Source organism: Suillus clintonianus, assembly GCF_016758775.1.
Source record: "Suillus clintonianus strain FC179 chromosome Unknown DEU56scaffold_24, whole genome shotgun sequence".
In the NCBI taxonomy this organism is placed as follows: Eukaryota; Fungi; Basidiomycota; class Agaricomycetes; order Boletales; family Suillaceae; genus Suillus; species Suillus clintonianus.
The window spans coordinates 450,164-476,181 of NW_024539248.1; the positions used below are offsets into that span (position 1 = coordinate 450,164).

Below are 26,018 nucleotides of genomic sequence, written 5' to 3' on the forward strand. Positions count from 1 at the left end.
ACATCAACCACGGACAACACGTCATTGCCGTGATGAGTACATGACCAGAGGGTGTTGTATGATATGGTGAGCAGTTTGTCGTGAGGCAGAGAATACACGGAGACAATTGTGACGCTAGAAAATTGCCATCGAGGCTCGTCTTCATCATCTGATTCAAAGAAATCATGGCACTGGTTGTTTGGGTTCCGGACAGCCAATTGAGCGAAGTATATCACTTCTGCGAAACAATCAACACCATTAATTTGAACCTTGTCAGAGTCGAGTCAGTCACATATACCTTCACATTGCGAGACACCCTGGTTTTATCCAAAGGTTTCAGTGTTTCTCACCATGCCGATCTGACAATTTGACCATTGGGCAGCTGCAAACGTGCCCATCGACAGAACCTTGGTGCTGGTCGACCCAAATAAGCGCTGATAGCTGCTGCTTCAGCGCTACCAGGTGGAATGGTGATTGGGCGTTTGTCAGACTTGTGAAGAAGAATATAAGATTCGCCTAAGTCATAAGCTCCTCGAGGAAGGACATTGTCGGATTTATGATAGCGAGGGAGAATGGCCTTAGGAGCGTTCACTTGACACCGCTGTATTCCTTGTTGGGCTAGGTTCGAAAATGGATTTGATGGTTGGCATATTTCTTGCCCAAGGTTGCCTATCATGCGCTCCATAGTCCACTGCGAGGAACATATTGGTGAGCCCACACGAGTGCACTCTGAAGCAAGATGATTAGACAAGTGGACACATGGGTGAACAAATTGTAGATGGTCAACACGACGCTGATAATAAAGCTCTTTGAACTCTGTCTCCCACTCCACAAAACACTCAGAAGCTTTGCGAACCTGGTCTGGAGTGATGCTGTACTGACTCATGAGTCGAAGACCATGCACAAATTGACAGAAGTTGTGATAATACGGGTCCGGAATCAGGCCATAAAAGACTCCAGGACCATATCCGAACAGCCAGGTGATAAATTCTTGTGCCTTGTAGTACGTGTTGATTTTTTCTTGAGGATTACAAGGGGGTCGGCCAAATGAACCGGGTAAGTGGGGCTGCAATGCAGCAACAACTGCGCCATGATTTACCCAAGTTTCACCTGTGAGAACTAACCACGGCCAATTCTCCTGATCATCACTCCGTCCGCATGACATTTCGCCACACCAAATATCCACGAACAGTGCTGCTGTGTTAGCGCCAGTGAAATGCATGATCTCGGAAGAAAAGCACTCTGGTACACCCAAGATGTGATCAGGCTGAAGGCCAAGAAGAAAATTCGGCCTGACAATTCCTGTCTGGAGGCAGTGTTGCTTGTACTGCGCTTGGTTTGGTGCTTGCATCAGCAATCGCAAGCTCTGACAATAAGCGGCAGATGTTCTGATTGGAAGATGATAAACGTCGACGTTGCCGTGATCACAGCCCACAATGTTGTAGTTGTCAGGCTTAAGAAGGACAGGATAGTAGTGAGGGGCACCAGGCTTTCGACGCCCCTGGAGCCCACAGTGCATACAACAACCATAACGACCCATATGCCCGATGAGGTTACTCAACGAGAGTAAACCAGGGCCATCAGTGAGACTGAGGATAAGGTAGAGATATGATATGAAGTTCGTGTCGCGGGAAGCATCCCAAACATTGAGACCTTCTTTTTGAAGTGCGGAGAGATGGTGGAATCTGGGAAATAAAAATGATTCAATGAACTTGGGCTTCTTGGGTCCCGGTATGATGCCACCAGGTAGGACATGTTTCTTCTTGTAGCGACGATCGGGAGAAAGCTCCGCAACAATCCAGATGTAAATCCAGCAATCTGACTCTTTGCTCTCATATAGCTGCGCACCATCGAGGGAAATCATGAGGACCATGTTGTTCTCGACAATATGACCTGCTTGAACAGCATTGAGATATGCGCTGCCTGTAAACAGATCGTCATAAGCATCAACGAGGCCGTCATTTAGCACAAGTTCTTCAGCAATTTGTTGGGTACGTCGTTTGCGGTACTGCATCTGGTGAGCGCTGTCAGGATCATGCCAAAGGGCCTGCATTTGTGGTCCAATTGGGATCGTGTGGAACACAGCCTGCAGAACTTTCACTTTGCCTCGACTCTTCCGGAGCTTGATTTGATCATAACGGGGTGTTCCACACTCCGGACAAGTCTCGCGATCCGCATACGGTCCAACGAACGCGACACACGTATTAATGCACATGTGGTCGACAAGAGAATCAACTCCGCTAAGGTCGGCTAAGATTTTTTTGATTCGATAGAAGCTGGGTATATCAGACCCGGGGAAGCATCGATGAGCCGCAGTTCGTATGTCCTCATAGGCTGCTTCTGATGAGTGTTCGAGTGCGAGGAACGTCAAGAGGGCGAAGTCGATACCAGGATCATCAACAGTTGCTGGGTGGGAAGGGGGATTACGGAGCCTCTCAAGAGCCTCGCCTTTGAGTCCGACACCATCATCTAAATGAGCTTCCCGAAGTGCACGAATGAACAGCATATCCTGTTGGAGCTTTGGAATGTGTGCCATATTAGATAGTTCGTCTAGGTCCAAGTCCCAGAATGGGCTACGTCTGCGCTCGTTATTGGGTGGTGGCTGCTGTTGGTTGGGACATGGGTCTGGTTGGGGTTGTGCAGGATCAAAGTCTGGCCCCGGAGGATTAAAGTCTGGCTCCAGGGGATCAGATCGATCAATGTCTGGCTCCGGGAGATTAAGATCTGGCTCCGGGGGATCAGATCGATCAATGTCTGGCTCCGGGAGATTAAGATCTGGCTCTGGGAGATCATCACGAAGAGATGGTGCTGGTGAGCCTTGTTGACTAGTAGAATTCATGTCCTAGTTCAATATACCATTAGACGTCAACATAAGTACAACTCAATGTTACACGTACCTGCTCCATGACATCTTCTGATCGATCTTGTTTGCGGGGTACACTGTCATCGTCGTTAGATTCACTCCGACGTTTCAAATTGCTCGGACCAGCCAAAGTGCTAGGTGTGGGAGCAGCAGATGCACGAAATGCATCAGAGAACTTCGCAAGTCGAATATTTTCCTTTTCATCATCATCCACTTCTTGAAGATGACAATACCACGTTGATTGTGATTGAATGGAGGTTCTTTCAGCGTTACAGTACTTGCGACACACACACCAGAATTCGGACATCGAAGGCTAAAAGCATATATTATAATTGGTGCAGCAACAGTGTGAGGAGGACTACATGCGCTGGTGAGAGTATGTAGTGTTACGACGTGTGCGAGTGGCAGCTGTATGGACTGGGTGTTGCATGCAATTTTCGTTTGCTAAAAACGAAGTCAATCCACGATACGAGCAAACAGTCTTCAAAAAAATAGCCTACCTTTTCAAGAAAAACAAAACAGAATGCAAGAACAACAACGATTTTTACAGTCGAAATGTGCGTCGGCGAAACACGTTGAAAATCATAGATAACACAAGGTATGTGGCATACAAAGTATGTTTGCGTATATTTATGTCTGTTCCGGTAGATTTCCGAATGTCCAGTTCTCACTGGGGGTGATTCAGATAAGGATGGTTCTGGAGAGACACGTCGTCTATGGTTCCTTGCACGTTGTCGCGTGGTGAGGGACGTGAGGACAGTTGGTTTCCTTCGTTCAGAAGGCAGTTTGACTGGTCAGGTAATGGGCAGGTAGCCCGGCGGGTTGATGAACAGTTGTCTAGATAAATCGAACCAGTTCCGTTTCTGTTAAAAAAAAAGTGGAACCTTGTCCGGGAAATGACAAGGAACACCGAACGGATCAGGCGAAAGTAACAGGACGAGACTGTGGATTCTTTTGAGCGTTGTACTAATGCGTAGGTGATGGTAAGTAGGAGACCCGAGTCTAATCCTCGTAGTACAAGGTTCGAGGAATATAAGGGGATGCGTCACGTGGAGTATGATAGTGTAAGCGAATGGTAAGCAATCGGCTTACACGAACGCCTTGTTTTGAAGATGGGACGGTGCGTAAAGGATATATTATCCTTACAGATCTTTCCTTCATCTCTACTGCAGATAACTTGGGCCTGATGCCATACCGACGAAGGATTGTGTCAGTCAGTGAGTGCTATCCCTAAATCGATATCTTGCCAAGTGTGTTCACCTCTGAACAGTCGGCCGACCTATTCCTGTTCAACGCTGCGAAAAGCCGTCGTTGGAGGAAATCGAAAGAGTGCAACAGATGTATATCGAGGAGTTGACCAGGTGGGTATTCCATACCCATTTCATCGACATTGTCGAGCTTACTCGTGGTTAATGCAGGATCTGGAACACTTACAAGGATTTTGACTGATAAGCACCGCTCTATCTTTTCATTTCCGAGGCTCACTGCTGGACATGATCCCCACAAATCCTCCGAGAGCAAAGGAAAGGCGAATGTCAATACTCCTAGTTCGGTAAGTTAGGCCGTCTTTTTCTAATTACCATCGTCTTCTGAAACTTGCCGACATTACAGAGGTTCTTCAGGTTTTCCGATTCCGACCCATTGAATCCGCTGGCCGGCATTCGGGATTATAGCTTTGCTCACATTCACAGTGATGATGTTCATCCACCTTTCTCGCCGCGCGATGCCTCCACATGTCGTCCTACTCCTCTCTCGCGCCGCTCGTCTGCTCTTGTCCACGGTGCAGGCGGAAATAACTATCTAGTCTCCAGGGGAGCAGCTTCCAGTAATATTTCCGGGATCATTGACATTGTGGTATGGAGCATATTTTTTGCGCTTCTGTGTTCTTATAATCGCACTTCCAGAGCGGAGATCAAGGCCGGCACCTCGCATCTCTTGCCCTCGATTCTTTGGCGTATAAGTCCACCAATACTACGTCGACCAACTCGACCAGCGGTCACGCTAGTAATGGTTCCTTCCCTCTCAATGTGTCAAGTACAAATGGGACGCAGTTCTACTTGGTCGATGCTAATGACAACTCATCCGACAACCCTGGTATTTATCCATTTACATTGGTTTCATCGCCGAACTCAAATATCTCCATAGCAAACGCGACGAAGCACGTCATGGTCCAAACTGATATGTTTAATTCCCTCTACTGTGCGACTTTCGACCCGAACCCATCTGGGCCCGAGCCAATGATGATGGAGATGTGCAATCCGTTGCCATAGGAGAACAACGTCAAAAACCTGGATTACTCATATAACAACGGCATGGCGCCTATCGTGGACTACACCATTTTGGCAGCGGATCCACACAAGAGTCAGATCTTCGAGTACAATCCCTCTACTGGTGTCATCAAGCCGATGTGGACGAACAGCGACGGCAGCACTTCCTCGCATGCGATGTTTGTTGAGCGGGATAGTACGAACACCAGCTCTACGTCTGCGCCTCAGCCCACTACTTCCTCATCTGCACCAGAAGCACAGAACGTGACTCTTGTGTTCCGGCCTTCGAATCATGCGGTCTCTGCACCTCCACCTTCTACCGATGCTGCTGAATCGAGCGCAGACGATGTGGTGACGACGACAATTACCACGACGGCTGTCTACACTGCCACCGCAACCCCGTCTTCATCTTCGTCGTCCGCTGCTGGAAGTCCTGTGGCCGCTATCGCTGGGCTTACCATGACATCTTCATCATGCTCGTCAATGCCAACAGCATGCAGTTCGACATCGACATCGACACCCTCTCCTGCTATCCACGCTGCTGCTGCTGCTGCTTCAAGCGCGGGTTCGCTTTCTTCGAAAGCAACTTCCACAGGCCCCGCCCCCATTCAACCTACATCATCATTGATGCCACCCTCTCCTTCTGTCCACGCTGCTATCGCCGCTTCAATCCCGGGGTCGTTATCTTCTCAAGCAACCTCCACAGTCCCTGCGACTACCGCCCAACCGACATCTTCATCTATCCCGCCCTCTTCATCTATCCCGCCCTCTTCATCTGTCCACGCTGATATCGTTGCTTCAAGCCCGGGGTCGTCATCTTCTCAAGCAACCTCCACGGGCTCGGCGACATCGACCTCGCAGCCCGTGAGTGGCTCACTGGAAATTGAGTTCGTCCCGATTGCGGATTTCCCGTCTTCTGCGTCCATCACATCATCTTCCCCGTCGTCCTCATCTTCTTCCTCTACCTCCTCTGCCCCCTCTACCTCCTCTACCTCCTCGTCGCCATCCACAACGCCCGGCCGGATGAACGCGGCTGCAATCGCTTCAGAAATCGCCAACTCTCATTCCAGCGCTTCTACCGCGATCGGCACTAACACAAGCAGTGCTTCTGCTAGTTCAACGGCTGCGCCAACAACCACCACAAAATAGGTAGGTATCTTATATCGAGAACGTACTTAGATAAGTAAATTAGACTATAATTGTATCACTGCAATGGACAGATTGTCATGCGAATCATATTGTCGCTATAGGAGAGAGCAAATACGTTTTGGAACTTGCTTTCAAGTCAAGAGATTGATCCGTATACCCTTGTTTTTTGTCTCTGCAAAGCGCAAACAAACAAAATTCATAAACGATAAACAACTGACTGTACATGCTAACATAATCTGTGCCGAACACTAGGCGGGCTCACTACTACTTCAAGGGAAGGAATGAGCATGAAGTATTCCGCCTTCTCCCTGTCATAATTTAAGGCTCTTGAGTATGGATCACCAAAAGCCAGGGACTCCAGGGGACATTTCGATCGTGCCAAAAATGCCTTGAACACCTCATGACACCAATCAAGCGATGAACAGCTAGCCGTAAGCTCATGCAAATTGGGGAGCGTGAGGGCGTTTAGTAGGTCGGAGAGGTCTGGAATGCTTGTAATGCTTCCAGAACTACTGATGTGTAAAGATTGAAGCTTCGTGTGCGTGTACGGTGGTATCGGTATGGGAATGGGACATCCAGCTATGAGAATCCTGGCCGAGGAAAGGTTGGGACCCTGCTGAAGCAACTTGGGGAGTACATTCAGTCGAGTTAGAGTGATCTCAATGTGCGTCAAGTGGTGCCATCCGGGTTTGAAAGAAGCAAACCGGTTGAAGTCATCCCAGCGGAACATGAACCATCTCCCTACCATTTTGAGACTGCGCAGTGTGAATGAGCGTCTCAAAATAGATTGCGCAGTAGCCGTCCTCTCAATGCCGAAGTTGTGGTTATTCCAGAATATGGTAAGCTCCTGAAGTGCTGGGAGGTTGTTTAACAATAGGTCGCGTATGGCGGTGCAGTAAATGTCGATACGAAGAGACAAGATTTGATTCGTGTAAGGCTGAAGAAGGTCTGTCAAGCGATATAAGCTCCACATGAGTGCCAATGACAGTGGAAGCCCTTGCGATCGCTCGAGCCACGTGTTGTAGCGGAAGGCTTCCCGCTGCCAATGCTCTTGGTTTTTGCTCATATACCCAATGGACAGTCTGCACCACAAACATGGCATGTCCACAGCAACCTCCCTCCATCTCCGGCATAATCTGGTCAACAGCATGGGAGAACGTAGCTTTGAAGGGACCAACGCCTCATAGAATGGCGGGAGTATGTACATAAATATGTCGGATAAGAGTTCAACTGGTAAACGAGAGACAGCCGGTCCAAGTCCCTCGTGTAAGGTCATGGAGTGGTGCTGGTCATCGGCGATGATGGCGGAAACGCTCTGGCCAGTGCGCATGACAGAGTGGTCAGGATCACCGGAGTACAGTACTGGTGGTTCAAGGTCTGGCATCTAGTGATCGTCAATGTTATGACATCGAATGTATCAGAACAGGCATGCCATTGGTCGTGACTGCGTCAAAAGCGATTAATTGTTAATTTATGAGACACGAGTAATTACAACTGGGCACTTACAATATTTTGTTTCTTCGCTGGCACGATCCGACCTAACTTAGGCCAACCGACGCAGAGGAGCGATGCTGGGGATAGCAAAAGGTTGACCGTTGAAAGAATGCTGAACCAACATATGATAGGGGTGAATCAAGGGTGAATTCAAGGCGACAACTGGCAATGAGCTGAGTTTAAAATAAGTAATGTAGCTCCTCGTGACGGATGTTCCTGCGGGCCGCTTTTCGATGTTTGTTTGCTCTGTGACTTTCAGATTTCTCATCCCATAGTGATCGCGACAGCAGAATTTCCGATGCCCGCCGTGCAGCCATATGAGTCGACTCTTCTCGTGGTCATCTAGCCGGGGTCCCTTCCAAACATTTCGGATAGGCGTTCACACCACCACCTAAGCGGCAGCTACCTCACAGGCTACACGCTTGTCAGATATCAAAAAAAATGTTATCATTACAATAGGGAAGAAAATAAAAGTCCACTTGACAAGTCTATTCTATGACCTTCAGTCGTCGTGTACATAAAAAGGACACATGGCCTCAGTTGGCTTTGGCATACCGATCGAGTTTGCTGAAGCCATCGACTCGCTTTGCAACAATCCAAGCTAGGCGTGGATGTGGGTATGAGCCACAAGAATATCCCCTTAATGCACTATAATGGCAAGGCGATTTGTTTGCTGTGGTTTGCGAAGGTCAACGCGTTTTAATTTATATAGGGACGCGATGGTCGGTGGACGGTAGAATTATTTCTAACCTGAAATCTCCATCTCCAATATCTCGACCTCCTTCACATTTTTAAATGTTCATGACAACAAACATGAATACATTCAACTCCGAAGTCCATTCATCTACGGTCCTAATCCAGTTTGGAAATTCGCACAGCAGATTTGCATCGGCTCTTTCGCGCCTGCCAACCGAAACCCTATGCAACATTTTCGTTCACTGTCTCCCGGAAGACGACTCAGAGTACTTGTCGCGCGCATCAAATGTGGCTATGTTGACCAGAGTATGTCGACGATGGAGGGAGGTTTCCGTGAGCATGTCCAATTTGTGGTGTAGACTGTCTGTAGGCAAAGACTGGCAGCAGACAGCCTTCTGCTATGAAACTTGGCTCAGGCGATCACGGGGACGTCCGCTATCATTGGCACTCGATTGTCACACAGACCACTGGACCCAGCTACGAAGCCTGCTTGGGCCGTACATCAATCAAGTTTCGTCTCTCTCTCTGGATTTTTCCTCCGGTGCAAACCAACCAGAAGTTATGATAGCAGACTTCTTCGCACTTGAGAAGCTGACCATATCCACGGACGGCTCCGATCTTACGCCAGCGGTCGCCAAATCTATCTCGCAATTACCGCTCACTCTGCGCAGTCTCAAAACAACGAACTTGTTGCCAGTGTTCGACCTCGAGTACAATCCCACATGGGCCCATCTCACAAATGTCGAGATCAATGCACATGGACTAAACACACTCCCTTCCCTCCTAAATCTATGCCCCCACCTCTCTTCTTTGACGATTGTTGCGGTAATCACCGAAATCGAGGCCTTGGAGCCATCGACGCACACCACACTTCAATCCATACGTATTATTTCCGGAGATTTGTTTGGGGACACAGTCGAAGATCTTTGCCTCTTCGATGCTCTCTCACTCCCGAATCTACGAGCGCTCGAAGCTCGCTATGTACAACCGTGGCCTCATGAAGAGTTCAAGGAATTTTTAACACGGTCAAAGTGTCCCCTGGAGAGCCTTACTTTCGGCGATGGGGTTGTGACAACTGATGAGCAGCGCGCGGAATACGTTGCCCTTATCCCTTCCCTCAAAATTGTAGTAGATCCTATGCGTACAGAGTTTTACTTTTGAGTTATACAGATGGTTGTTATGCACATATTTCGCAGATGAAATCTGGCTTATGCTATGTTTATTCTAACTCGTCTCTTGAGGAAATGTTTGACCTACATAGACGGTGCCAAGTTGGACAACGCAAACTTACTTGGTGGGGCTTTGTAATACCCCCTCACATCGGTTTGATGTTTCAATTCTGCTCTACCACGTATGTTGCGTAGTTACAGTGTGACATCCTCGCATTTGACGCCGTGATAGGTCTCAACGCTCCAAGGGGCGTAAAAAGCCTGCGTAACATCTTTTATGCTAACTATTAAACGGATACTCACGTCCTATTCCTGTCATACAGGGACCCACCGATGAATTAATGACAGACGTCTGTAATGGGACCAGTGGTATTAGTGCCCTACTTTGGTTGGCTGTCCGGAAGATCTATAGAGACGTCAAGGAGGGTTTCAGCCCGACCATCATAGTTCGGAAAGGCTTCAGGGAAGGTGTTGGTGACGTCCGAATCAGCGGTGGTGACGCCCGAGTCAGCGATGGTGATGCCCGAATCGGCGGCGGCGGCAGGTTGTGCGGCGGTCTGAAAGTATGGATAAGACTCGTGTAGTGGCTTGGAATAATAATATTTAGGTCAAGTATGCGTAGTTGATGAGATAGAAGGACTTACTAGAGCGGAATACTTGTGACTTACATCTATGCCCCGGAGGTCATTAATGAGAGTCTTGACGATTGCGGCAAGATTTTCAGCGAGATTTCGAATGCCCACCCCCGAATCTGAACTCTTCTCGGACGCCAAACCAACAGAAAATAACATAAAAACGGAGAATGCGAGAATAAGCAATCCCAGGGACACCGGACCTGTGATATATATTAATTAAGTAATGTGTTGGTTCCTGAAAGAAATAAAAACCACTGACCGTCTTCCCATCCGCTCGCGAAGGCGAGATCGACGGAGAAAGTAGTCACGGATAAGCACATCAGCAGTGGAGCAGCGCAGCTGCTCATAAGGTTTGGGTCCATAATTACCATGAATATTAAGAACACGCAGGAGATGAATGTCATTGCCGTCAAAATAAAGACAGGGTGCGCAGGCATGAAGATGACCACTGCCATTGTAGCCGCGACAACCACAAACGAGAACGTCAAAATAGTGAATCGTTGACAGGCTGAGGTCATATTTGGATAACGGTTGATATGATGAAAATGTGGAGATGTGTATGGGATTACTTCCATATTATACTCCCTTAGGGGCTTCTGGAGATGATGTCATTTTTAGGAGTTGTCTAGTTATCGAATCAGACTTCTAGCTCACTAATCACGATCTGGATCTCAACCGAAAAATGGGATACAACGCACTGAACGGTTCTCGCTCAAAATGCCTACAAGATCTCCATTTTCTGGGTGAAGACCTAGGACACCATCCGTCACATCAGCACCTAGTGCAGTAGCTCCGTCGTGAACACGCTCGAACTCCCTGAACGAACGACTTACTCTAGAGATGATTCGGGATCAAAGTTTTCATCCCTAAGTCCAGTTGCAAAAGTTTCTAGCAACGAACTTGTCCGATCGAGGATGATCGCCAGCTGAGAGACACGGAATGCGTGGTCTGTGGTGGGATTGACTGACGGTCAGCACACGGAAAATAGACGCATACATGTACATTTTATCCTTCCTCCGTGGACGCTAGGTTTGAGGTGGGATTCTACGCGGCGCTTGGTGAGAAAGAGGTCGTGACATGGCTTCATGCATGGGTGCAGGAGCGGTCAAGTCGATATAAGTGGTTGAGGGGGGGAATCGAATAATGTGCGTTTGACATTCACTAACAAAGCAGCAGGTATATCCTACAATGACACGTTTCTTCGCCCACCTCTGGCTTTATTTGCAGATGACTGACGTTCCAGTGCCGCCGCTCGCGACCCAAGTCATTTCACGAGGCTTACCTACAAGTGTCGGAAGTGAAAGTTTGTCCTTGGTCGTTTTGTTCCATATTAATTTCCTTGTCAGGCTGCAGGCCAGCGAGAGTTGGTTCAACTTGGTTACAATGTATGCCGGCGCACTATAGGAGAGCGGTGTTCTTGATGTCGCTCGAACTTACCAAGTCTTAGTAACCACATATTATCAAGGAAGAATTACGCACCAGTCCATCGTACAAAGTCCTTGTGTAAACAGCCAACTCATTTGTATGTTCGACAACGCGATGTATAATCATTCAACCGAACGGTGCTTGCAGTACTAGTACACAATGGAAAAACAAGTATTGTACAGACACGATTTGACTAACTGAAAACTAGGGACAACAGGGATTGAAAGCAATCAGGATAACATAAAATACAAACTAGACACCTATGTGAACAAACACGATCTGCTGTTCTAGCGGAATCTTCTTGCGCAACGATTTCACAGCCTTGTGCAACGCCACCGCAGCCCGTGTGCAGTCCAACCTCCCTGACCCATCGACCAGGTTGCCGTAAAAAGCGGACACAACCTGTCGTGCAACCTCGTCGTCGACAGACCACATTGAACCTATTACACTGCGGAATCCGGAGAATTGCATGGCCGCAGCGAGATGAATCGACTCGTCGGGACTCATCTCACCGCCCACAGTAGTGTGGCAGGCCGATAGAAATGCAAACTGAGGGTTCTGCCAGTTAGATCGAATGACATCCTTTATCATTAAAGGCCCGTCGCGCATGGCAAAGGAAGACTCAAATGGTTGTTGTCGATTCGGCATTCCGTGGCAGGCTAGATGGAGCCACTGATTATGATTTAGTGCATCGAGTGCACCTTCAACTGTCGCATCGCCGTCCGCGAGCGACGTGACCGAGACAACGGGTGCGAGATGCTGAGCGACTACGGCTAACTCGGGAGCGACATGTTCGAGTGCCTTCGCCCCTTGCGGGTTTCCTTGACCAATGGCAACAAAATGTTGTGGGGACGCATCTCCAGAAACCTGCTGTCTTGCACGAACAAGTGTCGCCAAAGTGGGGGTGTAAGAGGAGACGTAAATGTCAGATAAATTGTCTTTCTTCTTCTCGTAGGGTCCTGCTGCATGTAGAGGAAGCAGCGTAAAATCGGCAGTGGGACACCACCAAATACGTGAGCCAGGGTGAACTTTAGACTCTTTGAGAGCTTGGACCACGGAGTCAACAACTTCATGCCAAAGCTTCCGGAGGATGGTGACAAGCTTGTATAGCTGATTAGAAGAACCAAATTGTTCTGAAAGGGACTGAAACTCGGAAGACAATTCGGAGACTTCGGTCTGCGCAATATGAAGTGGAACGTGGACAGGATCTTGACCACTGAGGATAATCAAGGCATCGCAGCTGTACTGACTAGCATTGACGATTACAACCGGGCCTTCTTCAGCGGATCTCTGGAGGTCAGAGAACAGCGGGGGCAGGAGAAATCGAGGAAAGTCAGGCAGCATGCGGATGCGTGAGATTACGTCTTCCCATTGCATGGTCAATTGCCGGATTTGCGAAGACGGGTCTTCCGTAGACCGGTCGGACACGTTACGAAGGCGAAAACTGAGCTGCTTGATCTCTTCTGCCAAGGCTGCACCGGTGTCACCAGACATGGAGAGTTCATCGAGGGGTGTGCGGAAGCGTGCCAAATGAGTCCAGAATACTGCACGGCCTTGCTCCATCATTTCCACAGCAGTTGTGAGCGCGCCATGACGAACACTGCACGAGAAAGCGTCCATTCCAAGGGAAGCAGTGGCCATCCTGACAACATCGAAATGGAGTGGAGAAGATGACAAGATAGTAATATGCTGATCTAGAAATTTCAATGCAGTTTGATAGGCAACCAATACAGAGTCATGATTCGTCTCCTCGGCCGAGGTGGCCCATGACTTGGCAGCAGTAAGATCCTCACGAGAGACTGCATGAGCTACATGAGAGAGTTGCGCATACAGCCTAAATGCCTCATCGAGGTCAGACAGGGCACCTCGCTGCTCGAATCTGGTTCGAAGGCAGAGGGCAAGACTGTTGAGTGACATTGATCGATCAGAATGACCAGGAGTATAAAGGAGTAGTGCAGCCCGAAGGAGCTGGATGGCTTCGTCAAGGTCAGAAGGGACACCTCGCTGCGCGAATCTGCTATAAAGGCTGAGGCCAAGATTGTTGAGAGACGTTGGTCGAAGAGAACGACCGGGTGGGCAGATGAGTAGTGTGGCCCGTTGGAGCTCGATGGCCTCGTCAAGGTCAGACGGGACGCCCCGCTGCTCGAATCTGGTTCGAAGATAGAGGGCAAGACTGTTGAGTGACATTGATCGATCAGAATGACCAGGGGTATAAAGGAGTAGTGCAGCCCGAAGGAGCTGGATGGCTTCGTCAAGGTCAGAAGGGACACCTCGCTGCTCGAATTTGTTATAAAGGCTGAAGCCAAGATTGTTGAGAGACGTTGGTCGAAGAGAATGACCGGGTGGGCAGATGAGTAGTGTGGCCCGTTGAAGCTCGATGGCCTCGCCAAGGTCAGACGGGACGCCCCGCTGCTTGAATCTGTCAGAAAGGCTCGTGCCAAGATTGTTGAGAGACGTTGGTCGAAGAGAATGACCGGGTGGGCAGATGAGTAGTGTGGCCCGATGGAGCTCGATGGCCTCACCAAGGTCAGACGGGACGCCCCGCTGCTTGAATCTGTCATGAAGGCCCGTGCCAAGATTGTTGAGAGACGTTGGTCGAAGAGAATGATCGGGTGGGCAGATGAGTAGTGCAGCCCGAAAGAGTTCAATGGCCTCGTCAAGGTCAGACGGGACGCCCCGCTGCTTGAATCTGTCATGAAGGCTGAGGCCAAGATTGTTGAGAGACGCTAGTCGAAGGTCATGACTGGGGGGGCAGATGAGTAGTGTGGCCCGATGGAGCTCGATGGCCTCGTCAAGGTCAGACGGGACGCCCCGTTCCTTGAATCTGTCATAAAGGCCCATGCCAAGATTGTTGAGAGACGCTAGTCGAAGGTCATGACTGGGGGGGCAGATGAGGAGTGCAGCCCGAAAGAGCTCGATGGCCTCGTCAAGGTCAAACGGAACGCCCCGCTCCTTGAATCTGTCATAAAGGCTGAGGCCAAGATTATTGAGAGACGTTGGTCGAAGAGAATGACCGGGTGGGCAGATGAGGAGTGTGGCCCGATGGAGCTCGATGGCCTCGTCAAGGTCAGACGGGACGCCCCGCTCCTTGAATCTGTCATAAAGGCTGAGGCCAAGATTGTTGAGAGACGTTGGTCGAAGAGAATGACCGGGTGGGCAGATGAGTAGTGTGGCCCGTTGAAGCTCGATGGCCTCGCCAAGGTCAGACGGGACGCCCCGCTGCTTGAATCTGTCATAAAGGCCCGTGCCAAGATTGTTGAGAGACGTTGGTCGATCAAAATGACCGAGAGGGCAGATGAGCAGTGCAACCCGAAAGAGCTCGATGGCCTCGTCAAGGTCAGACGGGACGCCCCGCTGCTTGAATCTGTCATAAAGGCCCATGCCAAGATTGTTGAGAGACGTTGGTCGATCAGAATGACCGAGAGGGCAGATGAGCAGTGCAGCCCGAAAGAGCTCGATGGCCTCGTCAAGGTCAGACGGGACACCACGCTGCTTGAATCTGTCATAAAGGCTGATGGCAAGATTGTTGAGAGTTGTTGATCGATTATGACCGGGGAGACACCTCTGCAAGGCCGCTTGGCACTTTTCCACCCAGGTCGCCATGCTATCGTAATCGAGTTGCACGATAATTGTCAATAACGCAGGGAGGATGAAGCCGAAGAGTGACACTGCCTTTCATGAGCACAAAATCCAGGTAGATATGTTTGAATTGCGCACGTACATAGAAATTCGACCACTGAAACCTGAATTCGAGGTGAGGCGCTCACCGTGGTCGTTTGAACTTGTGTACAGCCTCATGCAGAACCGGATCTTCTTCGCTTTCTCGTTGGCGGGTACCTTGACAGGCTTGGCCTGGCTTGGCAAATTGGCAGGTGCATTTTTGCTTGTTTTCGACATTAATATTGTGCGTCGCAACGTTCGTGAAGTTGATGTTCGAAAATCGACATCAGACATTTTCGAAGATACCTGCAGGTGCGTTAATCCTATTGGACTCTCTAATGATTTTGCAGATAACATTAATGCTATGGCTGGTGGTGATACCTCGCTATTTGGGCACACAATCAGACCTCGTCAGGAAGGAGTTGGACTAGTTTGGTTGGCCGAGAAGTTCTAGGTGCGTTCTTCAGGATCTTGGGTGGATTTCCGCTCACTCATTACTCAAATAGACCAAGTAGTGCATTCGTGCTCTATCGATCGTAGACGCCGCGGAAGATGGCTTCCCCAGCAGATATCTACATCGTTCTCGGTCCTAGTATGCCTGCAAAAAGAACCTTTGACCCTCGTGCACCGACATCACTCATACGGTGTTGAATAGGATGAGAACAACGCAAACGCGACTGTGGTAACCAGCAGCGTTGAATAGGGCTATGTCTAGCATAGGGTCCACGAGGACCACGACCCCAATGGACAACAAATTTGAACTTTAAAAAACCAGTAGCGAATGTATCAGGACTATGCATACTAGTCCTGACAAAGTTTGCGCAGGCGCGAAGGTGACCAGCGCCATTGTAGCCGCGACAACCACAAACGCAAATGTCAATTGCAATACTGACTTTCGCGTTTGTGGTTGTCGCGGCTAGATGACGGTTGATATGATAATGAGTACATATAGTTCTAGGATTACTTCCATATTTATACTTCTAGTCTAGAGATGATGTCATGTCATGTCTTGGAGTTGTCTAGAAGCTTACTAATCACGATCTGGACAATAAATATGAATTTTTAAGAAAACCAGTAGCGAATGAAGCATACTAGTCCTGACAAAGTTACCTTGTCGAATCACAGTCGACCGAAAAATGGGATACAACGTACTGGACAGTTCTCGCTCAACATGCCTACAAGATCTCCATTTTCTGGGTGAAGACCTAGGCCACCATCCGTCACATCAGCACCTAGTGCAGTAGCGCCGTCGTGAACACGCTCGATAAACTCCCCGAACCAATGCCGCTGGCCAGGAGCCACGTTCACGAACAAAGTATAATCTGGCCACTCCCGCTGGTCAGGCCGCTTGCAAAGTAGGTGGTGAACATTAGATTCGGGAACCTTTGGCACTGGCAGGTCAGGGAAGAGTGACTTGTGGTACATGCTTAACCACCAATGCCCGAGGCTTCAGCAGTGCTATTGGCTGCGGCCGATAATATGAAAGGTTCCTGTGTTTGACCTGGCTTTTTATACAATGACATAATGAAGCCGCGGACTTGTACGTTTGTGGTTAGAAGTTGACCAGTTTATGAGCGCCATCAAGCCAGAATTGAGTCTGTCAGCGAATTTATTCAGAACGGTGGAGCGGAGCGACTCATCGGGGTTCGGACGGATCAGGTTTGAGCGAGAGTAAGGGAAGAGCTAGCGGAGCGAGGAGCAGGAGTAGCAGAGATGGTCATGACAATAGTAGCACGCATGTACACCATGGAGACAACGACGACATCATCGGTTTCCTCAGTTCTCTCCAGAACGCAGCGCTGACCAGTCCAACGGATCATGAAAAGCGTTGACGCCAGTGTCAAGTGAGATGACAAGGCAGTCACGTCGGCCAGAGGGACCAACCGGTAACTCGAAGAAATCAATCACGTTCATCAGGATATCCAAGCCAAGCTAATGAATTACAGTAACCGTGAACCAGATCTGTAGAGTGCGGTCCTCAAAGCTACGAAAGGGGTAGATCAGCATTATATGGTGATGAGCATACCGTCGCCGTCAGATCAACTCACAAAAGCACTCCGTCCTCGTCGATCCGCATCTGGTTGCCCGTACGCAGCCACCCATCGATGAAAGTTTCCCGCGTCGCCTTGGTATTTCCCTTGTATCCCAACACCACAGTGCCCTCGCGTACAAGGAGTTCACCCGCCTCGTTGGGACCTGCGAGAGACCCGTCGGGACGAAGAATTCGAGCTTCGACACCGGAGACAAGAATTCCGACGGAGCCAGGTTTGTTCTTGGCTCGTCCATCGAGCATGCCAGGGAGGGGTTTCATGGCAACCGCTGTCTACCCCGGGCAGTCAAGTTGGGGGGTTGCAATGAGTAATGGAAGACCGCTTACGAATTCGGACAAACCATAGCCTGTAGAAGTAGATAGTAGTACAGTGACCCACGCATAAGAGGGGAGTGGGGAATGCACCTTCGTTTATTCCTTCCACGTCTGGGAAGCGGGGGCAACTGGGCAGCGAGCTGGGGCGGGAGGTGCGCAGCACCACTGACTATGCCTTTAATCGAGCTCCAATCAGCAGTTTTGAAGCGGGGATGGTGTACCAGCTGATGTACAAGCGATGGGACGAGGCCTTAAATCGTGACGTGGTATCTATTCGCGACACAAGCATTAATACCAGTAGCACAGCTGGAGAAGACCTAGGGCCCTAGTGCATTAGCGCCATCGCGGATACGCTCAACAAACTACCTGAACGAATGCTGCTGTCCATTAGCCACGTTCACGAACAAAGTATAATCTGACCACTCCTGCTGGTCAGGCCGAACCGCGGAGTTGAAGGGTAGAGAGCTCAGGCTGTAGAGTTGAAAAGAAGCAAATTAGCTTATCTAGTCACGTGATAATGGACTCGGAAGCGTGACGGAATTGAGCGTATTTGGTCTTCATTTCATTTCAACGAACACTGCAGCACAAGACGCAGATTCAGTCGCCCGCTGAACACCGAGCCCAATAACACTGGACTATCCGGGATGGACAAAGGCCATGATTTGACACCCTTCTCAAGAACTATTTCCGCATCTTCTCTTAGAGGGCGATTGACAAAGTTAACCGGTGCACCATTGCGTCCTGTAGCTGCCCTTCATGCCAGCATCAAGTTCGTATCAGATATCTTGTTTATGCTGTTAGCTGATTGTATCACCGCACTCAACTTGAATTGTGCTTTCTGTGCTACCCAGCTTTGTGCCGACCAAGATACCGCGGAAGAGGAGACTGCAGATGATGGTCGTTGCCGTGTGGTCGATGTTGTTAGTGATGTCTTGTTTCGTGTTCCTGATGCTCTGGTATGTGCTGCAATTCTCTATGCCACCATGTACTCACTGAAACGAACGTACCAAAGCTCTATACCGGCGCTATGGCCGTTCTTGGTCATGTACCTCATCTGGATTTTTTGTATAGACAAGAGCCCGTCATACGGAAACCGACTCACTCCATGGTTCCGGTCTCTCAAGGTCTGGCAGTATTTTGCAGAATATTACCCTGCGTCGTAAGTGTAGTTCTTCATGTTTTATGGATATATTTTACAACCGTTTACGCGACCATGTAGGCTCCTGAAGGTAAGGCAGATGAGCTACTTCGCGCCCTAGAATACTCAAATATTTGCTCAATGCAGGAGTGCGACCTACCTGCTGATCGCCCATACGTGTTCGGGTATCATCCTCATGGTAGTCTCGTTTCCCATCAGTGCCAAGTATCACTCATTTTGAGATTGAAACAGGCATAATTGGGATGTAAGACGGTATTCTCTCCTCTGTGTCCTAGCATACTTCTGACCACTTCACCAGGGGTGCACTCGCCACCTTCGCCACCGAAGGCGAGTGTTTCATTATTCCCTCAGCATCAATGTCTCAACTTTATCTCCTATCAGCCACCGGCTTCTCCCAAGCCTTTCCCGGCATTAAGCCGCACTTACTTACGCTCACCAATAATTTCCACATTCCTTTATACCGCGAGGTTATTCTGGCTCTTGGGATCAGCAGCGTCTCGAGAGAATCTTGTTCTAACATTCTCTCCAGCGGGCCAGGTCAAGCAATCACTATCGTGGTTGGGGGTGCTGCTGAGAGCTTGAGCGCACGGCCGGGTACGGCCGATCTAACATTGAAGCGCAGGTACGCCCCAATCCCGGAATATTACGAACTGGCACATGATAAATGAATCATAGATTGGGTTTTATCAAGGTCGCGATCCAGCATGGGTGAGTTGATATAAGGTTTGATAGAACATGTCATCGATACATTTCAGAGCGGACCTTGTGCCTGTGTTCTCGTTCGGCGAGAATGATGTAAGTTACACACAATTCCGTCCCTGTGCGTCGTCGATAACGATTATTTGTCAGATATACAATCAAATGCCGAACGAGAAAGGCACCACGATATATGCTCTGCAGAAGAAATTCCAGAGCATGTTTGGGTTCACCCTTCCACTCTTTCATGGACGTGGTCTGCTGAACTGTGAGTTATGAGCTTACTTGACTAGTGATCTTTCCTTCATCTCTGCTGCAGATAACTTGGGCTTGATGCCGTACCGACGACGGATTGTGTCAGTCAGTGAGTGCTATCTCTAACTTGTTATCTTGCCAATTGTGTTCACCTCTGAACAGTCGGCCGACCGATTCCTGTTCAACGCTGCGAAAAACCGTCGTTGGAGGAGATCGAAAGAGTGCAACGGATGTATATCGAGGAATTGACCAGGTGGGTATTCCATGGCAATTTCATCGACAGTGTCGAGCTTACTCGTGGTTAATGCAGGATATGGAACACTTACAAGGATGAATTTGCCAAGACACGCTTGAGGGAGCTCAGTATCGTTGATTAAAATTGACAGACAGAATTTGGTGCTACCGACGTGATGACCGGCTAGCTACGCCGAAAACCAATTGTATTGTTAGAATGAATAGAGTCCCGCGAACCAGGGTCGGTTGCGTTTTGCTACCAAGATTGGCCAGTCAGATGCATCGAGGCAGGGGCGAAGGCACCAATACACCTGTCAATACAATTTGAGGTCCTAATCCCGGGTCTCTACCAACTGTGAATCCTCAGCGGATATATTCCAGCAAGTACGTCAAGACAGACATCCCATCAAATCTCTTCGTCATCAAAATTGATCTCTTCCACAGGGAAGTCACCGACTGTGACCTTTGCAGGGCGTACAAACACCCCGTAGTTCGGGCGACATGTGAAATATTGCACTCCCTTGAGGCTAAATATCTAAATGAGCATCGACGGACAGTGCGAGGGTTCAAACTCACGACCCATCATTCTTGCCCATTGGCTCATCATACTCGACGCCTACCCAAAGCCCAACAGCAAACTCAGCCTGACCAACAAACCGAACTGTACCGCGCTTGTGCAAGCCCGGCTCTGTTGAATCCACTTCGCAGCGCGACCCGATGGGGATGTTTACGGTAGGTTCAGGAGTGGGTTCTATTGAAGGGGGCGCAAAGCGCCCTACTTTATGTCTTTGCTTGTAAGCCAACACAGAGTCTTTGAAATAAAGAGAATCAGAGCTAGTGGTAAAACATAAGGGATGACTGATGAATCACCAGTTCGTTGTGCGTATGCGTCGTCGCTGAGCTCGAACTTCTCTACTTGCGATACATCGGTGAGCTGACCCGTAAACGACGTCGAAGGATTCGTATCTGCGACCTATGCACGATGCCCACATATCACGAACAACCTCTCCATCAAAACTCAAACGGAAAATACCTTGATCGTCTGGAAATCCCGAACGCTGTAGTACCCAAGCGGCTTAGCATCATCATCCAGCTGCGCGACGACCTGCGAATCGTCATCGCCATTATGAAGCGATATTTTCTGGTTCTGGACGGGAATGCCTGTGATAAGCTCTAATTTTGTCTGATGATTTGATTGTGTGCACGAAATCACGATGATATGCGATATGCAAGGATATTATTTAGTGTCCTGGCAGGATGCGCATGGTAGATGGACTACACAACCTTGAGCTGCTCGATGGTCAGGTGGAGGTCAAAACGACGCTCGGAGCGGGTGTCTGGGGATACGACGAATAGTTTTACGATGGATGACATTTTGGATCGAGGATTGGCAACTGCTAGTTCCCGCTACTGTTACTGTGGGGGTGCGCAACGCCCGCAGGGCGTTCGTGATTCCCACGACGCCGTGAGAATGGATTTTGTGCATTCAAAGTGACACACTTTGAGTCGCGCTGCGGTAGCGTGTTTTCCAACACAACTACACCAAAAGCTATAGAGACTAGACACAGTTAGAGACCTCAGTCGTAGTGGAACGAACTTGATTAATGTATCTAGACACAGTTAGAGACTATATGTACTCGTAAGTGTCTGGCGGTACGGATATAAATGAACCAAACTTACCCTCAGTCGTAGTGGAACGAACTGAGGGATAAGAGCGGGAAAACGTTGACCATATGCGTCAGTATTCCTAATAATCAACTCCGCTTGTCGCGTCGCTCAACGGCACGAGCTCACGTGCTCCAACACTCCTCCTCGACGCGACGAGTACTCCTCGATTTCAGCACTGAATGCCCAAGCACGCGCGTAGTCGCTGGAAGTCTTTTCGTGGGAGCGCCTTGGTGAAGATGTCTGCGACATTGTCCTTAGACTTGACGTAGTGTAGTTTCAGTTGTCCGCGTGATACGCGTTCTCGAATAGCATGAACTTTGATGTCGATGTGTTTTACTTTTGAGTGATAGGACGCGTCCTCTGAGAGAGTGATGCCGCCAGTGTTATCGCATAGAAGAGGAGTCGCGGATGGTTGAGTAAATTCGATCTCGTTGAGTAGAGTGCGCAACCATGCAAGTTCCTGAGAGGCTTCGGACGCAGCTACGTACTCGGCTTCGCATGTTGAAAGCGACACTGTCTTCTGCTGGCGGGCGCTCCAGGTGACTACTCCACTGCCTAGGGAGAAACAGTAACCGCTGACAGACCGTCTGGTATCGGGGCAGTTAGCCAGGTCGCTATCAGTGAAACCAAGAAGGCGCGCGTTGTGTTCACCACCGAGGACCAATGTAGCGTCTCGAGAACCTTTCAAGTAGCGTACGACCCTTTTGGCTGCCTCCCAATGCACTGGGCCATACATCAGGCATTTGACCAGAATTTGATAATCATTTAGCTAGCTTTATTTAATGAATAATATGAATAATATGCATCACAATTGTAGACCACATGATAAAAGAATAGATAGGCAGGTTATGTAGGTGAAATCTGCCAAAGCTGTAATGTTGACGTGTCTATGGTATCAAGTTGTGATCTACTAACATACTGGTGTGTTGTTATCAGATGTGACAGTGTGCTCTGGTGTGACATTGGTTCACCATGGTCCATCGTAATGTTGATATTCTACCATACATATCTAGTGTTAGATAGGCAGGGTCCAGTGGCCAAAGCTACAATTGCTAACAGCATGCTTTGGTGTGACATTGGTTTGCCGCCATCTATCGTGGTGTTGATTTTCTACCGTCAATATCTAGCTTTAGATAGGCAGCTTCCAGTGGGCAAAGCTACAATTGCTAACAGTGTGCTTTGGTGCGACATTGGTTCACCGCCATCTATCGTGGTGTTGATTTTCTACCATCAATATCTAGCTTTAGATAGGCAGCTTCCAGTGGCCAAAGCTACAATTGCTAACAGTGTGCTTTGGTGCGACATTGGTTCACCACCATCTATCGTAATGATGATATTCTACCGTCAATATCTAGCTTTAGATAGGCAGCTTCCAGTGGCCAAAGCTACAATTGCTAACAGTGTGCTTTGGTGCGACATTGGTTCACCACCGTCTATCGTAATGATGATATTCTACCGTCAATATCTAGCTTTAGATAGGCAGCTTCCAGTGGCCAAAGCTACAATTGCTAACAGTGTGCTTTGGTGCGACATTGGTTCACCGCCGTCTATCGTGGTGTTGATTTTCTACCATCAATATCTAGCTTTAGATAGGCAGCTTCCAGCGGCCAACACTACAATTGCTAACAGCATGCTTTGGTGCGATATTGGTTCACCGCCGTCTATCGTGGTGTTGATTTTCTACCGTCAATATCTAGCTTTAGATAGGCAGCTTCCAGTGGCCAAAGCTACAATTGCTAACAGTGTGCTCTGGCGTGACATTGGTTCACCGCCGTCTATCGTAATGATGGTATTCTACCGTACACGTCTAGCGTTAGATAGGCAGGGTCCAGAGGCCAACACTACAATTGCTAACAGCATGCTTTGGTGCGATATTGGTTCACCGCCGTCTATCGTAATGATGATATTCTACCGTACACGTCTAGCGTTAGATAGGCAGGGTCCAGCGGCCAACACTACAATTGCTAACAGCATGCTTTGGTGCGATATTGGTTCACCGCCGTCTATCGTAATGATGATATTCTACCGTACACGTCTAGCGTTAGATAGGCAGGGTCCAGCGGCCAACACTACAATTGCTAACAGCATGCTTTGGTGCGATATTGGTTCACCGCCGTCTATCGTAATGATGATATTCTACCGTACACGTCTAGCGTTAGATAGGCAGGGTCCAGCGGCCAACACTACAATTGCTAACAGCATGCTTTGGTGCGACATTGGTTCACTGCCATCTATCATAATGATGATATTCTACTGTACACGTCTAGCGTTAGATAGGCAGTGCCCAGTGGCCAAATATATAATCACTGACAATGTGCTAGGGGATGATATTGAACCATGATAGCATATCATGATGGCGGGGTTCTATCAAGCATGTCTATGCATCAACAGTGTGCTGGCATTTGACACCGAGCTATCACATTGTAGCACCCTGGTGGAATTCTGTAAAATATGTCTAGCTTTAGATAGGTAGCTTACAATGGCAGTATCTGCTATCATCAGCAGTGTGCTGACATTTGACACTGAGCTATCATGCTATAGGAAGTAGTTGCTATTTTGTCAAAGATACATATTTTTACAATGATAGCCTGTGATGGTGATATCACATCAAGAAGATGCCCGGTTATCTTACTGTAGCAAGATGCTCATGTCTTGTCAGCCATGCACATGATTGCAAGGATGGCTTCTGATGGCGCCATCAATAACAGCCTATCTGGGTGCGATACCAAGTTATCTCATATTAGCACGTCAATGATCATATGCACAAATTCCAATAAAGATTTCATGTGTGGTATTTGACTCTATGGAAAGACTATTTATTGATGAATTACGAACTATTGACTACAAGGCATATAGAACAGCATAACATTATGAGACAACGAATCAATCAGCGTTAGCATCAGCGCGTGCACGAAGGGCAGCGCGTTTTTCCCGAATTTTGGATAGCGCGCTGTTTTTGCTGATACTCCGCTCTGAAGAGGAGGAATTGGGAAAAATGCGACTGTAAGGTGTTAATGTAGAGCTCGAAGATGAAGAAATATGATACGAACCGTGTCCACCACGTCATCAGGTCACTTACTTCCTCAATTTCCTCAGGGTCCTCCAACAGGTCAAGAATACTATGATAAAAATTTTCTGAGTCCGTAACAGTGTCCGTGCGTGAAAAAACAGATGAGGAGCTCAACGCGAACCGAACCTGGAGGATTAATCAGTAGGAGCGCACCATTACGAATGGTTTAGCTCACCTGTGTCGCAATGTAGGCCAGAGAACCTTTTGTGACAGATTTCATACCATGGAGGTATGCATTACCAGAGCGCGTGGCTTTCGGTTCCTTCTCCACGGAGCTTGGAGATGTAAAAACGTGTTTGAAACCCTGGAAGGGAAATAGAATTGAGCAAGAACTTGACCGCTAATAGTGAACTTACGCAAACGAGCAGCTCGCTCCTCATTAAACCGTGCCATGGAGCTTCGGGATCGTAAATATACCCAAAATATAAAAACATAGGCCATTGGTCACCACGGACCGCTGTTTCGCCGCTTTTAAGACTCTGTTTGGTTCTGGGGACTGTTATGACAGCGAATTTATTAAATATCGCAAAGGCTTACTCTGGATTTGACCAATCAAGGCCTGCGGGGCAGAGTAAGGCACCGGTCACTTCATGGTTGAACCCACGGTCGGACTTGACGTTTCGAGAGAGGGGCGGTATGAGCGGCTGTCCTCTTGGCACAAGCCATTCGAGTATGGCAGACTTGAGGGTCTTGGTGTCATCGCCCCGCGCACCAGACGCTCCTTTGCCCATCTAGGAGAACGTGACTACTGATTCACCTTTGAACATGAATGACTTACCAATTCTCCGACGTGAATGACATCCTCCTCCTCGCCAGCCGTCAGCCGCTCTAAAAGACCAGGGTAGGAGTCTATAAGTTCCAAGAATACCCTGTGTTCCCGCCGAACGCTAACATCAAACTGTAAGACACCTGATATTCAACCATGACAATTCCACTTACTCCGCTGGGTAATCATCTATCGGAGAGTCTTGTAATTCTTCTAGCCGGAGTATGCCTCCAGTCAGGAGAGAAGAATAATTGCAAAGCGCAAATACAGTCCGCCCAAAATGCCGACCATGAAGCACAAGGGGATTTGACGAGTTACTAATCAGGACAAGTCAGGAAGGGTGCATTTCAGCACGTGAAACATCACTTACGCCTTTTTGCGTGGGCCCATGCGAAGTGCCGAACCAGCACGTTTGCGCGAAGAACTGCTAGGAGAAGGATCATTCTCGTCACCACTCATACTGGGTTG

At 48.8% G+C, this 26,018-nt stretch overlaps 12 protein-coding genes across 12 annotated transcripts; 5 read left to right on the plus strand and 7 right to left on the minus strand.

Moving 5' to 3' along the window:
* The first annotated feature begins 4,013 nt into the window (after positions 1-4,013).
* DEU56DRAFT_795799 (uncharacterized protein) lies at positions 4,014-4,280 on the plus strand. Its single transcript, XM_041352853.1, has 2 exons — positions 4,014-4,059; positions 4,113-4,280. Exons 1-2 carry the CDS (start codon positions 4,029-4,031, stop codon positions 4,253-4,255), a joined length of 174 nt encoding a protein of 57 aa, XP_041210071.1. The 5' UTR covers positions 4,014-4,028; the 3' UTR covers positions 4,256-4,280.
* A 462-nt stretch (positions 4,281-4,742) lies between these two features.
* Positions 4,743-6,368, plus strand: DEU56DRAFT_272209 (uncharacterized protein). Its single transcript, XM_041345407.1, has 2 exons — positions 4,743-4,936; positions 4,988-6,368. The coding sequence occupies exon 2, from the start codon at positions 5,155-5,157 to the stop codon at positions 6,256-6,258; it is 1,104 nt and encodes a 367-aa protein (XP_041210072.1). The 5' UTR covers positions 4,743-4,936; positions 4,988-5,154; the 3' UTR covers positions 6,259-6,368.
* A 100-nt stretch (positions 6,369-6,468) lies between these two features.
* DEU56DRAFT_795802 (uncharacterized protein) lies at positions 6,469-7,725 on the minus strand. Its single transcript, XM_041352854.1, is given in 3 exon segments — positions 6,469-7,643; positions 7,654-7,660; positions 7,695-7,725. 1 exon segment carries the CDS (start codon positions 7,640-7,642, stop codon positions 6,485-6,487), a length of 1,158 nt encoding a protein of 385 aa, XP_041210073.1. The 5' UTR covers position 7,643; positions 7,654-7,660; positions 7,695-7,725; the 3' UTR covers positions 6,469-6,484.
* A 765-nt stretch (positions 7,726-8,490) lies between these two features.
* DEU56DRAFT_885244 (uncharacterized protein) lies at positions 8,491-9,596 on the plus strand (the record flags this gene model as incomplete). Its single annotated transcript, XM_041356179.1, has 1 exon — positions 8,491-9,596. A coding segment is annotated over exon 1 (1,047 nt), but the record flags the coding sequence as incomplete, so codon positions are not given.
* A 132-nt stretch (positions 9,597-9,728) lies between these two features.
* On the minus strand, positions 9,729-10,755 carry DEU56DRAFT_272225 (uncharacterized protein). The gene is made up of 3 exons (XM_041345408.1): positions 10,512-10,755; positions 10,262-10,452; positions 9,729-10,204 (listed from the first exon to the last, which is right to left on the minus strand). The coding sequence occupies exons 1-3, from the start codon at positions 10,705-10,707 to the stop codon at positions 9,998-10,000; spliced, it is 594 nt and encodes a 197-aa protein (XP_041210075.1). The 5' UTR covers positions 10,708-10,755; the 3' UTR covers positions 9,729-9,997.
* Positions 10,756-11,431: 676 nt separating this feature from the next.
* Positions 11,432-15,280, minus strand: DEU56DRAFT_885247 (TPR-like protein; the record flags this gene model as incomplete). The annotated part of the gene is made up of 2 exons (XM_041356180.1): positions 11,432-11,622; positions 11,661-15,280. One exon carries the CDS (start codon positions 15,278-15,280, stop codon positions 11,930-11,932), a length of 3,351 nt encoding a protein of 1,116 aa, XP_041210076.1. The 3' UTR covers positions 11,432-11,622; positions 11,661-11,929.
* Positions 14,933-15,876, plus strand: DEU56DRAFT_272281 (uncharacterized protein). The gene is made up of 2 exons (XM_041345409.1): positions 14,933-15,791; positions 15,844-15,876. The coding sequence occupies exon 1, from the start codon at positions 15,327-15,329 to the stop codon at positions 15,789-15,791; it is 465 nt and encodes a 154-aa protein (XP_041210077.1). The 5' UTR covers positions 14,933-15,326; the 3' UTR covers positions 15,844-15,876.
* A 463-nt stretch (positions 15,877-16,339) lies between these two features.
* Positions 16,340-16,762, minus strand: DEU56DRAFT_754928 (uncharacterized protein; the record flags this gene model as incomplete). The annotated part of the gene is made up of 2 exons (XM_041349863.1): positions 16,340-16,378; positions 16,490-16,762. 2 exons carry the CDS (start codon positions 16,760-16,762, stop codon positions 16,340-16,342), a joined length of 312 nt encoding a protein of 103 aa, XP_041210078.1.
* A 306-nt stretch (positions 16,763-17,068) lies between these two features.
* DEU56DRAFT_795828 (uncharacterized protein) lies at positions 17,069-17,855 on the minus strand. The gene is made up of 3 exons (XM_041352855.1): positions 17,793-17,855; positions 17,386-17,734; positions 17,069-17,321 (listed from the first exon to the last, which is right to left on the minus strand). The coding sequence occupies exons 2-3, from the start codon at positions 17,646-17,648 to the stop codon at positions 17,270-17,272; spliced, it is 315 nt and encodes a 104-aa protein (XP_041210079.1). The 5' UTR covers positions 17,649-17,734; positions 17,793-17,855; the 3' UTR covers positions 17,069-17,269.
* A 491-nt stretch (positions 17,856-18,346) lies between these two features.
* On the plus strand, positions 18,347-20,276 carry DEU56DRAFT_940530 (diacylglycerol acyltransferase-domain-containing protein; the record flags this gene model as incomplete). The annotated part of the gene is made up of 13 exons (XM_041358896.1): positions 18,347-18,471; positions 18,554-18,658; positions 18,715-18,861; positions 18,922-18,931; positions 18,988-19,058; positions 19,160-19,194; positions 19,243-19,483; positions 19,537-19,569; positions 19,617-19,656; positions 19,711-19,825; positions 19,877-19,921; positions 19,975-20,065; positions 20,123-20,276. The coding sequence occupies 13 exons, from the start codon at positions 18,347-18,349 to the stop codon at positions 20,187-20,189; spliced, it is 1,125 nt and encodes a 374-aa protein (XP_041210080.1). The 3' UTR covers positions 20,190-20,276.
* Positions 20,277-20,452: 176 nt separating this feature from the next.
* DEU56DRAFT_733980 (CAP Gly-rich domain-containing protein) lies at positions 20,453-21,420 on the minus strand (the record flags this gene model as incomplete). Its single annotated transcript, XM_041348362.1, has 5 exons — positions 20,453-20,573; positions 20,623-20,857; positions 20,917-21,019; positions 21,080-21,229; positions 21,331-21,420. 5 exons carry the CDS (start codon positions 21,418-21,420, stop codon positions 20,453-20,455), a joined length of 699 nt encoding a protein of 232 aa, XP_041210081.1.
* Positions 21,421-24,597: 3,177 nt separating this feature from the next.
* DEU56DRAFT_734009 (uncharacterized protein) lies at positions 24,598-26,009 on the minus strand (the record flags this gene model as incomplete). Its single annotated transcript, XM_041348363.1, has 8 exons — positions 24,598-24,715; positions 24,765-24,910; positions 24,960-25,088; positions 25,141-25,273; positions 25,322-25,515; positions 25,563-25,671; positions 25,724-25,867; positions 25,921-26,009. The coding sequence occupies 8 exons, from the start codon at positions 26,007-26,009 to the stop codon at positions 24,598-24,600; spliced, it is 1,062 nt and encodes a 353-aa protein (XP_041210082.1).
* Positions 26,010-26,018: the final 9 nt, after the last annotated feature.

Bases quoted from the DNA above. Each gene is read 5' to 3' on its own strand.
- DEU56DRAFT_795799 (XM_041352853.1), top strand. From the start codon at position 4,029: ATGCCATACCGACGAAGGATTGTGTCAGTCA. The intron at 4,060-4,112 runs GTGAGTGCTATC...ACCTCTGAACAG, and splicing joins ACGAAGGATTGTGTCAGTCA to TCGGCCGACCTATTCCTGTT.
- DEU56DRAFT_272209 (XM_041345407.1), top strand. From the start codon at position 5,155: ATGGCGCCTATCGTGGACTACACCATTTTGGCAGCGGATCCACACAAG.
- DEU56DRAFT_795802 (XM_041352854.1), bottom strand. From the start codon at position 7,642: ATGCCAGACCTTGAACCACCAGTACTGTACTCCGGTGATCCTGACCAC.
- DEU56DRAFT_272225 (XM_041345408.1), bottom strand. From the start codon at position 10,707: ATGGCAGTGGTCATCTTCATGCCTGCGCACCCTGTCTTTATTTTGACG. The intron at 10,453-10,511 runs GTCAGTGGTTTT...TATATATCACAG, and splicing joins CGCGAGCGGATGGGAAGACG to GTCCGGTGTCCCTGGGATTG. The intron at 10,205-10,261 runs GTAAGTCCTTCT...TATTATTCCAAG, and splicing joins GTCACAAGTATTCCGCTCTA to CCACTACACGAGTCTTATCC.
- DEU56DRAFT_272281 (XM_041345409.1), top strand. From the start codon at position 15,327: ATGAAGCCGAAGAGTGACACTGCCTTTCATGAGCACAAAATCCAGGTA.
- DEU56DRAFT_795828 (XM_041352855.1), bottom strand. From the start codon at position 17,648: ATGAAACCCCTCCCTGGCATGCTCGATGGACGAGCCAAGAACAAACCT. The intron at 17,322-17,385 runs GTGAGTTGATCT...CCCCTTTCGTAG, and splicing joins GACGAGGACGGAGTGCTTTT to CTTTGAGGACCGCACTCTAC.